Source organism: Megalops cyprinoides, chromosome 5 (genome assembly GCF_013368585.1).
Source record: "Megalops cyprinoides isolate fMegCyp1 chromosome 5, fMegCyp1.pri, whole genome shotgun sequence".
Classification (NCBI taxonomy): domain Eukaryota; kingdom Metazoa; phylum Chordata; class Actinopteri; order Elopiformes; family Megalopidae; genus Megalops; species Megalops cyprinoides.
Window position 1 is genome coordinate 8,052,540 of NC_050587.1, and position 11,516 is coordinate 8,064,055.

Below are 11,516 nucleotides of genomic sequence, written 5' to 3' on the forward strand. Positions count from 1 at the left end.
GTTTTCCTGTGCCCTAAGTTTGCTTGTTTCTAGTCATTAGTAAAGATTATTAGTCTTTCTGTGTGTGCTTTTGCCTCATCTCTGCATCTGGATTCCCCCTGCTCAACTGTTACAGTGTTTTGATGAAACAATCTGATGCATGGGTTTTTCAGGATTGCCTACTGGATGCAGACTCAATGATGTGTCCCACAGGACACTGAAAGCTCAGAAAGGGGATCTCAACTGTAAATACAAAAAAAGGAATATCCAGGGAATGAATAAGTTTCCTTTCAGACATAAAATGTCTGTGGGTCATTAGTGTCAAAGCATGCTGATATAAATGCATGCATTGTTTCAGGCCTCGATGAGCAGTCACTAGTTTGTTGCCTCACAGTGCTGGCTGCGCATATTTTATATATGGACCAACTAGACAGTCAGCTCAATATGTGTCACACTGTAAATTCTGTTCATATCACTGTAAAAGTGCTATTTTTACTGTTTTTAATGAACTGAAAGGCAACTGTCTCTTCATAAATGTAAATGGTACTTCTTTAAACCTTATTATCATGAAAATTCAGAAACCATGTCAAAAACCAAGCAGAGCCTTAACTGCGGTGTGAACCCCCTCCTCAACTACGATAAACGCAGGCCTGACAACTCCATTTTGGTTAAATATTTCAGAAATTTTAGAATTTAGAAAATGTCAATTAATTAGGTGAGTTTAATTGTCACTATTATTAATTTATCAATTATTTTCAGTTAATGGTGCATTCATTCTCATTAATGTTTATCTTCATGTTCATTTTTTGGCATATGAAACCACAGTAACTAAATGTACTACATGCTAATAGTAAACTATTAATGATGGCCCAGACCTACTTCTCAATCAAACCAGCATATCAGATCACGCCAGAGCACTGTATGAAGAGTAGTGTAAAAGGCTATTTTTATGAAGAAACTTAAAAATGTTGAAAATGAAAAGTTGTTGCATGCAAAATAGCAATTATGAAACTTAAAACCTAGTAATAATAACTGGGAACTACAATCTAACCAGTGAATAGATTCCTCTGCCATCTGCTAGCCCATATGCAATAACATGGATAAGACCATGTAGAATGCTGAACTTGTTTATACCTAAAGTTAAAAATATCAAATAATGCGCACTGAGAGCATTTCATTACATGTCTTTTTGGCAAGCTTGAGCTTCTTGGATGGGTAACCAGATTTTTTGGCCAAAATCTCCTGGCAAGTGCTCAGTTCACAGCTCGCATTCATTGAGGACCCATAGATGTAGAACAACCCCTTCACAGTGGGTGCAAGGTTTTTTTCAACATCTGTCGATTTTTACGACACACATAATGCTGATGAGCATGTCCAAAGTTCAGCTCAGTTTTTGGGTTCTCATTTATTTAGGATTATGAAGGAGTGAACAATTTTGACGGCTTTGTGTATCCTTCTGACAGTTAACAGAGCATGTGGATGAGATGATATAAATGGAACATAAAAATCTCAATTGATGCTCCCAAATGAACAGAAAAGCAGAGATGATAAGCAGATTAATAAAAAAAAAAAACCTTTCATTAGTGTAACTCTGCCTCAGCCACATGGAATGGATGGGAAATGCAACCAACATACCAAATAATGGAAACTGAAATAATTAGATGTCACACATTGACATACCTGGGTTCTGAGGACTGTGTAGTTCCAGAGTGGCACATGGGCATTCTTCTTTTTAGGATTCCACAGTCCATCTATTGACCTGCAGACCATAACAGACACACAGACATTAACAAAGGCAAATGTGACACAACAAAAGTCTTCCCATTACAAAAGTATTTACCTTATATTGTTCATAATTTTATTATTATCGCCTATATGGCATTCGAAGAACAGGCCATAACTCCCACAATTTTTTTAAACAATGAGCTAGAATCATTAGAAGTGGGATTTTGGGATTGTGGGATTTTTTTTTTTTTATTTAAAAAAGGAACATACCTTCATTGCAAAGGGCTAGAAAAAAATGTGTGACACTTATGTGAGGTAGTGTCACCCAGATTGTTTACCAATGGCTTTCATTGGTAGACCTTTCATTAGTAGATCTTTGCAAATGTCTGCGAATTAAATTGGAAATGACAGGGTGAGAATCTGTAATTTGAGTGACACATAGTTCACAAGATACGTAGTTGTGTGGCCTTCAACCAAATTTTTAATTCAGAAGTCCCTGCTGTGACACATTATTATCCTGCTTTAGTCTCCACCGTGTAATTCCTGCCTAAAAGCTTTTACTTTGTTTTTTGGGATATTAGCCATTCATTCAGCTGGATATTTGCTGATGCAGTACCTTGCTAAAAAGTGCAACAGCAGGGGTCTTCTGGTTGGACTCCAGCTAAGATGGCTGCTTAACCTAAAACTTGCAAAACCACTTTCTGCTTTTTTTATTTTAAAACTGAGCCAACAGTACTTTTGTAACTGCTGTATTCATATTACAATCATAAGGGAGTTGGCAGAGAAGAGAACAGCGGAGGTTATGTGCCCCTTTTATCCAGTCTCCATAATCTAAATCTGCAATCTTCATTCTATGAACTCTGAGCTAACTTCCATGGCGGAGGCTAGTGGCCCTCCAGACGAAAAGTCTTGATTTAGCCACGTTAATTTATGACATGAGGGGATACTTATGTGAACTTTGTTTGGATGTGAAAGCAATAAGGGGCGATATGGACTCTTTTCAAAGGAAACTTAGTGAAGTAGAGATGGAAGTCTCTACAATGAACAACTCGCAACATTACGACTCAAGCAGTCTTGTCAGGGACTCATCAGGCGTTGTCTTTACTCATCCCTCTCTTGTTAACATTTTTAGTGACTTTTACTCTGAACTTTACAAGTTGGAGGCACCAGATGATCTCACAGACATGAACGCATTTATGGATCCCCTGGGCCTCCCATCTCATCTCTGGGACTTGGTTTGACCTTTGTTGCTTAATTCTATTCAATACTCACTTGATGTTGGTTACTTTCATAGAGATCATAGGGCAACGCTGATTTCATTACTGTTAAAGAATGGGAAAGACCTGTTGGAGTGTGGGAGCTACAGACCTTTATCATTGTTAAATGCTGACATTAAGATATGCTATATGGACAAAAATATTCCAACGCCTGACCATTACACCAACAGGGACTGTAATGACATTGTATTTAAATACATATACTTTAATATGGAGTTGGTCCCCCTTTTGCAGCTATAACAGCTTCCACTCTTCTTGGAAGGCTTTCCACAAGATTTTGGAGTGTTTCTGTGGGAATTTGTGCCCATTCATTCTGTAGAGCATTTATGAGGTCAGGCGCTGATGTTGGACGAGAAGGCCTGGCTCGCAGTCTCCGTTCCAGTTCATCCCAAAGGTGCTCGATGGGGTTGAAGTCAGGGCTCTGTGCAGGCCAGTCAAGTTCTTCCACACCCAACTCATCAAACCATGTCTTTATAGTCCTTACTTTGTGCACTGGGGCACAGTCATGCTGGAATAGAAAAGGACCTTCCCCAAACTGTTGCCACAAAGTTGGAAGCGTAGCATTGTCCAAAATGTCTTGGTATGCTGAAGCATTAAGCGTGCCCTTCACTGGAGATAAGGGGCCGAGCCCAAACTCTGAAAAACAGGTGTGGCCAAATACTTTTGTCCATATAGTGTATATGCAAAAGCTCCTTCTAACAGATTGGACACATGTCTTTCAGACTTCATACATGAGGACCAGAGTGGCTTTATCAGAGGCCGTTTGGCCTCAGACAATGTCAGGTGCCTTTTGCATATAATTGATGCCAGCAGAGATAACAAAACTCATGTGCAGTCTTCAGTCTAGATGCTATGAAGGCCTTTGATGGATTGGAATGGTGCTACCTGTGGGCTGTGCTCAGAAGATTTGGCTTTGGAGCCTCATTTATCCCTATGATTCAAACTCTACACTAACCCTACAACATGTGTCTCCACCGGTCACACAGTTTTTTCATAGCTTTGTCTTGAGAGGGGTACAAGACAAGGTTGCCCCCTTTCTCCAATTTTGTTTGTTTTATCACTGGTACCCTTAGCTCAAGCAGACAGAGCTCTTTGATCTCTCCAATACATACCAAGAATACCACACACCATATCTCACTATACACTGACAATATTATTCTTCTCCTTTCAGACCTCCCTGCCTCTATACCAATTCATATTTGGACCTTGCACCAATTTTAGGTGAAACATGTCAACATTCTTTGTTGGAAAGGTGGGGGCCCTTCATCACTTACCAGTATCTGTTTGCGTCCATTAATGTGAGCTGGAAACCGATAAGCCCATAAAGGTAGGAATGGTTGTTCCAGACAGTCTTGTCCAAGAAAAAGATGTACCAATAGGTGGAGATGAACATCAAGCAAGAGAAGCGGTAAAAACAGCCAAGCATGATGCCCAGAGCACCTGTTTGACAACACAAATACATCAGAAGCTGCTACCTGGTGAATGGGATTTCATGCCAAATTGTGCTGTGGGAGAGGGAGCTCACCTAAGAGCATTACTACATAAACCAGATACATCCAATCCATTGGCAACGGCTCAAGGAAGTTGAAGAGGGGAAAACGGCATATAGGTGCACCATCAAGATACTTGTAGTCCAGATGACTTAGCCCTCTCTCCTGGGTGATGTCTACAGCCATCAGCATGCCTGAGCAGAAACAATTACAATTACAGTCAGATTAGTTCATTTAGGACAGCTCCAAGAGCAAAATATGGGAAAATGTCCATTGATATGGCATCAAAGGCAAATGGTTTCCTTGAGGAAGCCTCTTTTTTAAAGCCTGTCACTTAGATTTTATGTATTTTTATGCAACTTAATTACAAAATACACAGGGGGCATGATCCTTCAACAAAAGTTTGGACACACCTACTCATAGAAGGGTTTTTCTTTATTTTTACTATTTTCCACATTTTAGAATAAAAGTAAAGACATCAAAAATATGAAATAACACAAATGGAATTATGCAGTAAAAAGAGTGTTATACAAATCAAATCTTGTATTTTAGATTTTTCAAAGTAGCCAAAAAATTTTAGAAAGAAATTCATACATAGACATAAACCTCACTAAGTATATTTGTCTACTAAACAAATTTCAAGTATTTAAGCATAAGTCTTTAGATCAAAATGATGCATATCTAACATTTGACAAGATGAGTGTGTCATCAAGATATGCATTTGTATTATGTGTGTATACATTTATAAACATTTCACTTATAATATTTACAATAACTTCATTTATTCATATTATCCATTTATGAAACTTTCTTCACCTCTTGTTGCAGCCACCTAAGAAACTGATTTAATTTTTCTTGCCTGTGCCCTTCCAAAACATGAACAACAATTGGTCACTAGCTGTCTTATTTGATGAGACTTTGATGCATATCTAACACCAAGAATTTAAAGATCTCCTTGCTTAGTCAGGCAAAATCAATTAGAACTTTAGACCTTTACAGAGGATACTAGCAAGTTAATGCTTGCCATGTATTGACCCATTGGTGTATCCATGGTTGAACTGGTTCTGTCTTGTACTGACACAATAGTTTGTTTGGAAAATCCCCTATTCAAAGTTATGTACTTATTCCCAATGGTAGTCTTTATTGCTTGTGTCATTTTGTTTTTGGATAGCAGTCATTTTCTGGGACTAGACTTAAATATATATTCGATGTCCTAAGGGTATGCAAGGAAATATGAAAAAAAGTTTTCCGTTTTGATGTACCTTCAGATTGGAACTGTCTGCCAATTCTCCTGAAATCCTACTAAAGATAGTATTATATGTTTTTTCCTTGCATTTTTATCAGCATTCCTCACTACAGTTTTCTTTATGATCTTATACTCCACTAATCATCTTCTGAAAGAGAGATAACACATTAAATTGACTTGTCCACATATTTCCATTTCTGAACAAAAATGAAGTCCATTTAAATCTGATTGTAAAAAACTGGTATGTGAATTGGAATTGAGTGATCTGAGGAGATATTGACATTTTAATTGGAAAATGAGGCCCCAGTCCTGGCTTCCTGCCAGTATGAAATTAGCTACAAAGCTCATTGTGGCAATTCTTATGTAGGATCTAGATTGTCATTTAAGGAAAAGATTAAAAAGGAGAGCTCCGTTCTCCACTCTTGCTGCTTACCAAACAAGAAGCGAAAGATCCCCAGGGAGGCAGGGTCTGTGGGACGGTTCAGAAGACACACCAGCCGGTGCCATGAAGCCAGGTCTTTGAGCTCAAACCCAAATATACGTTTCATCCAGCTCTGCTGTGGGGTATCATCCTGTACCTCCTTCTTCCCTGTAAGGGGCAGGAATGTGTCATAAGAAACGGATGGCAAAACTGGTCATTCTTCTGTTTAGCAAAATGTCCTTAAGAATTCAGAACTCAGAGGGAAAAGACATAAATCAGCAAAGGGCAACTGTGGTCAGAGACACACCCTCCTGGATTATCTGATGTCTGTGGTTTTGAGGCGCAAGGCTAGACAGAAGAGCAATTTTCCATCAGTTGACCTTGAATCTAACTTTAGGATATAAGCAGACAGTTTCATTGAGAAAAGCCCATTGAGAACTCCACAGAGCAGGATAACAGTTGAGTTGCACTGCATAAAACACTCATTGCAAACAGCACAGGGGATGGAGTACCGAGTAGTGGAGAAATGTGACATGGTCAGGTGAACCATCCTTCACCATATTGTCTGCAAGCCGACAAGAGAATGTGTGGGACACACTCAAAGGAGCCTACAGGCCTGACTAATCTGTTCGAACAGCTCCGTAACAGTGTGGGATGCACTCCCTCAGAAGGCAAGGTCAATGCTAATTATCAGTTGATGATTCTAAGTAATCACCTTCATCCCATATTGTGGCATTTCTTTGGGAGTGCTGTCTTCCAAGGTGATTAATGCCCCTATCCACAGAGCACGTGCAGTCACCCTGGGCTCTACACTTACTTTTTTTCTTTAGGAACATGCATGCCCCCAGTTTTACACATTAAGGGGCACAATCCAAAATTTAGTGGCGTGTGCACACACACATAGATAAGGAGCACAGACGTGTTACATTTAGCTTTTACTGTTGTAAAGCACAACAATTTATTGAATGAAGACACAAACAAGTGAACACACACACACACACACACACACACACACACACAATTTGCTCAGTCAGCAGTGACTATTTCAGAAGTCCAGCCTTTGTAGTGTGGTCTCCTCAAATGTCTGGAGAAAGATAACCTGTTCTCCACACAGCCAATGGGGTCAAAACTTTCCAGAGAGGTTCTGTCAGTGCTGCTTCTGATTAGATTCCTGTGGTAGATACATGAAGACTGCTTCTAATGGAGCTGACATGGGAGGAATTGACATGGTTCTAACAGGGACAGCATGGACAGAGCATTCAGAATCTGAACACTGTCAGATGTACTCACCAGATGTGAGAGAATGCTGAAGCATCTGCTATCTAGCTGATTAACTGCCTTCCCATCCTCCATGAAATGGACATAGACTCTCTCACATTCTTCAATAGTAATATTAATATCCCTGAACCGACAAATAGAGCGCAGCCTTAACCTTACAAGCGAATGCATCCCTGACTGTGTCATCCATCTGCCTGATCATTTCAACATGACAAACGTTGTTAGCATAAACTGGATGTCAACTCAATCCAACTGAGAATTATGGGAGTTTCTGAAACAGTGTCTTAGACAGCATGATCCTCCATCAAAAGGTATGAGTTGACTGACATGTGCCGCATCCCTCCAGCAAAATTCTAGATGGTGGTTGATTCCATGCCATGCTGCATACAAGCTGTTCTGGTAGTACATGGCATACTACATATCACAACCGTAGTGCTTCTTGGAATGCTGTTGTACAAGTTTTTAACTGTTTGTTTTTATGAGCATACTAGACCATTCTTCAAGGGGTTCTTGGAGAAATTAAGCAGGTGGAAATCTACACCGCATTTTATGTTCTAGAACTTCCCATAAAGATTCATTGATGTTTATATCTTGTGACTGGGGAGGCCATGGACGGTGTTGATGAAACTATTCTTGAATCCGTTTAACAGTGAGCATGGGGGGTGTTATCATCCTGGAATGTGGTAACATCTTTAAGAAATAAGGTTTGCACGAAATGGTACACCTGGTTTTCCAAAAATGGTTTTGTATTCCTTGTAACTCTACCCCGTAGAGTAATAATTGGCTGTCCATACCATAACAGATTCACGATAATGTTTATCAGTTGGGAACTGGCAGTTGGGGTTGAAAGCTTCCTTTGGCTTTCTCCAAGCATAAATCCATACAGATGTAGGAAAAAAGAGTAAAAGCCAACACATTAGAGAATACTTCTTTCTTCCACTGCTCAGAAGTCCAGGTTTTGTGCTTATTAGACCAGCTTATGCTTTGTTCCATATTGGCATTGCAAACTGACTTTACCTTCATTTTTTGAATGAAAGCTCTACCATAAATATCAACTTGGTGCAGATCACAACATATACTTTTTGTTGAGACATGGTCATGGAGGTATAGATTCAGTTCTGTTGTACCTTTTGAGGCTGTTGCTTTGTGGTTTTTAATCAACTATCCTTTTAAGTGTCTGTCTATCCCTGTCAGTGAGCTTTGACTTGCCATCACGGTTCCTCCTTTCTAATGCAGTTTTTCCTTCTTTGGCGCATGCTGTCATGATTTTCGACATGGTTTTCCTGTTACATATTAAATAATTTTGCAATTTCTGTGACTCATTCACCTACAATTTGGAAATATTGTTGGAAATATTAATGGAGGGAGCAAAACATTTTGGACTCTGAGGTTTATTAAGAATTTATATATTTATATTTTTCATTTTTAAAATATCATCTTTGATATTGTTAAAAATTATGGTAACATGTATAAAGACTATTGTATGCATACCTAAAATTTGGACCTCTAGTTCTTGTTCTAGAGGTGGGTGTTAAAACTGACAATCTAATCGATGTCTCCATGCCACCAAAGGTCTGTCACCTAGCTCCTAACGAGTGCAATGTCGTACTTTCGAAAGCAAGATCACTTCTACGTAAAACTTTTATTGTTATCCATATGATATTATTACTGAACACAAGCCCAGCTTGGCACTGCTGGGACAGTCTCTCTTAAATTACAGTCTCCCTAAATTACAGCTTTCCTCACACCACTATTTATGCAGACACAGCTGGAAGCAAACTGCTTTTGGGGATTTCTCTTCTTCTGAATGCCCTGCCCTATTACTAAAATACCATCCACTTGTGGTCCTTGTAACTATTGTCTCAAGCAAAGCTCTCGGTTTTAATTTATTTTGAACTGAGTCAAACACCTCTCAAAAACACCAATCAAACCTCTGCTTTTTAAAATAAGTTATTTGCTTTTAAATGGTTGCTCTTTTGGTTCATTTTTGTGAGAAGTTTTGGCCGGTGTCTCCACAGCCAGCCATTTCCATGAGGGATCAAAGGGTCCAAACCTGGCTTCCCAAAATGGAGCTGGTGTAGATAACAGCTATGTTTCGACATGTGCACAGTCCTCCTTGCAGGGAATCCAAACAGTTGCAGCAATTAAATGTTGTTTAACTATTTAACGAAATACAAATACACCACATCGGCTAAGCAAACACTATACTACAAAATGTTGCATGAGAAATTAACCATGACACACCAATAACTTATTAGTAATGTCTTAGATTTCATTTTATTTTCAGACAATAAAAGGCAAATCCCCACGACGTTTGGGTGGTCACATTAAGGTCATAACAGAAGTTGAAAAATTCCTGCAAAGTTCAGGAAGGCTATTTTGTCCTTTTCCCCCGCTGACATTTCTGATGCTTCCACTACTGCATTCTTCCAGAATCAGTGCTTATAGTGCTTGCAGTACTATCTGTAGTATTTGTAGTGTGTTTTGTGTACACTGCTGTTAATGTTCTTCCTATACATTACACATACTGCAATACAGTACAGCGTCCATGCATGTTATAATACAAACACTACTGTAAAACTACTTTTGTCTATTACATAAATATCAGTGTATGTACTGCAGTAAATACTACATTCTAACATACTACAGTATTTTTCATGTAGCAGCCCGCCCCACTGTAATAACTTCCCCCACTCGTCGTTTTTGGTTTTGAAATTTTCTGTAGACTGACGTAGTCATTAGACGTGGTCATTAGTGGTATTTTCTGGTTACCCAACTGCTAACCCAAATGACAATTCATACTAACCAAAACAATGCCTATACTTAAAAGACTTGCTCGTGTGTTAACTACAAACCGCTAACGTGTACTGGAAGTTTGTGCTGATCTGAGCGTCATTTGGTTCAGTAAGCCGCTGTACCACTTGCTAAGAAACATTTCAAACGCATAAAATGCATAAGCACGATTACCTCTTACTGCTGTCAGAAGCCGAATCAAACAATGTTAATTTGGGATTGGGGGGAAAACTGGTGAAGCTGGCGACACTGGGTTAAGAAATCCCCTCTGTGCACATATCTGAGCTCTGATCTGCAGAAAGCTAACTAGCTGGGTAGCTCACCTGGGAAATGTAGCCTACATTTAGGCCTGCCTAGGTGACTGGCCGATCAGCATTAAGTTAGCTAGCCAATGCAATTCGCAGGCACTGCTGGCTAACGTGAATGTTTCGAGTTCTGTGAAAATTTTCATTCTCTCAGCTCCAAAACAGTCTAGCTAAATGTATTACTTGGAGAATCACACCATCACAGTGATGTAGAGGGCCATTTCTCACGCTTTACCTGTTGTCACGTCTTCAACGCCTTCCGTCATTTCCCTGCTCTCCCAAACCGCACAGGTTCAGATTCACAACAAAGTACAGCGGGACTTTCTAGCGCTTTACCGGTTCCGAAAAACTGCGGTCCACGCAAACAGTTTGCTACGTGTCACATCCAGTACAATGACCGCAAAAGAGCATTTTAGCCTAGGAATGCTATGCTGATTTCTGGGCAGGTTTATTTGTTCATGGGTCCTGTTCGTGCAGTTTTGCCTTCGACTGCAATGCAGACGGATTCAGTCGGATTGCGTTAGCTCCAGGGAATAAGGGGTGGAAAAAAGAGACTAAGTTCGCATAGAACCCGTAGGAACACCAATAAGAGAACAGTGCCCCGGATCAGGCGCCGCGTACGTATGCGCAAAATCTGTCCTCAACTGCAGCCAAACGCAGGCACCGGTAAACCAGCGCACTAGTCCCCGACCACCTCTTTTAACGCGGGTGCTGCTTCATTCCAGTTCAGAGTGGATGTCTTTTCACGTGAAACAGTCAGAGCAAAATTATTCGAATTTACCAGAAATGTTTGGCTGCACAAAAACCCCTGTTAGATCCCTGTTATTGGAGACTTGATTTGAGAAGAATTTGTATTTTTAAAAGAAGTTATTTCATCTGAATTTCAGCATCTCAGGTAGAGCAATTTAATTATTGAAACTGAATTTCATGTTGGACTGTCACAACTTTACTTTGGAATATATATTTGAAATTTAATTCAAATTCAATCAATGTGAAAATTTA

The 11,516-nt window shown here is 39.6% G+C and overlaps 1 protein-coding gene across 1 annotated transcript in view; it reads right to left on the minus strand.

The window, feature by feature from the left end:
• ggcx (gamma-glutamyl carboxylase) overlaps positions 1-11,049 on the minus strand; it is a 31,201-nt gene extending 20,152 nt beyond the window's left edge. The window contains exons 1-5 of the mRNA XM_036529844.1: positions 10,750-11,049; positions 6,151-6,306; positions 4,507-4,665; positions 4,256-4,421; positions 1,660-1,738 (exon numbers count right to left, since the gene is read on the minus strand). Of these exons, the coding sequence (XP_036385737.1) occupies positions 1,660-1,738; positions 4,256-4,421; positions 4,507-4,665; positions 6,151-6,306; positions 10,750-10,780 (591 nt within the window). The 5' untranslated portion in view covers positions 10,781-11,049. The remainder of the gene's footprint in view (positions 1-1,659; positions 1,739-4,255; positions 4,422-4,506; positions 4,666-6,150; positions 6,307-10,749) is intronic.
• Between the last annotated feature and the right edge of the window lie 467 nt (positions 11,050-11,516).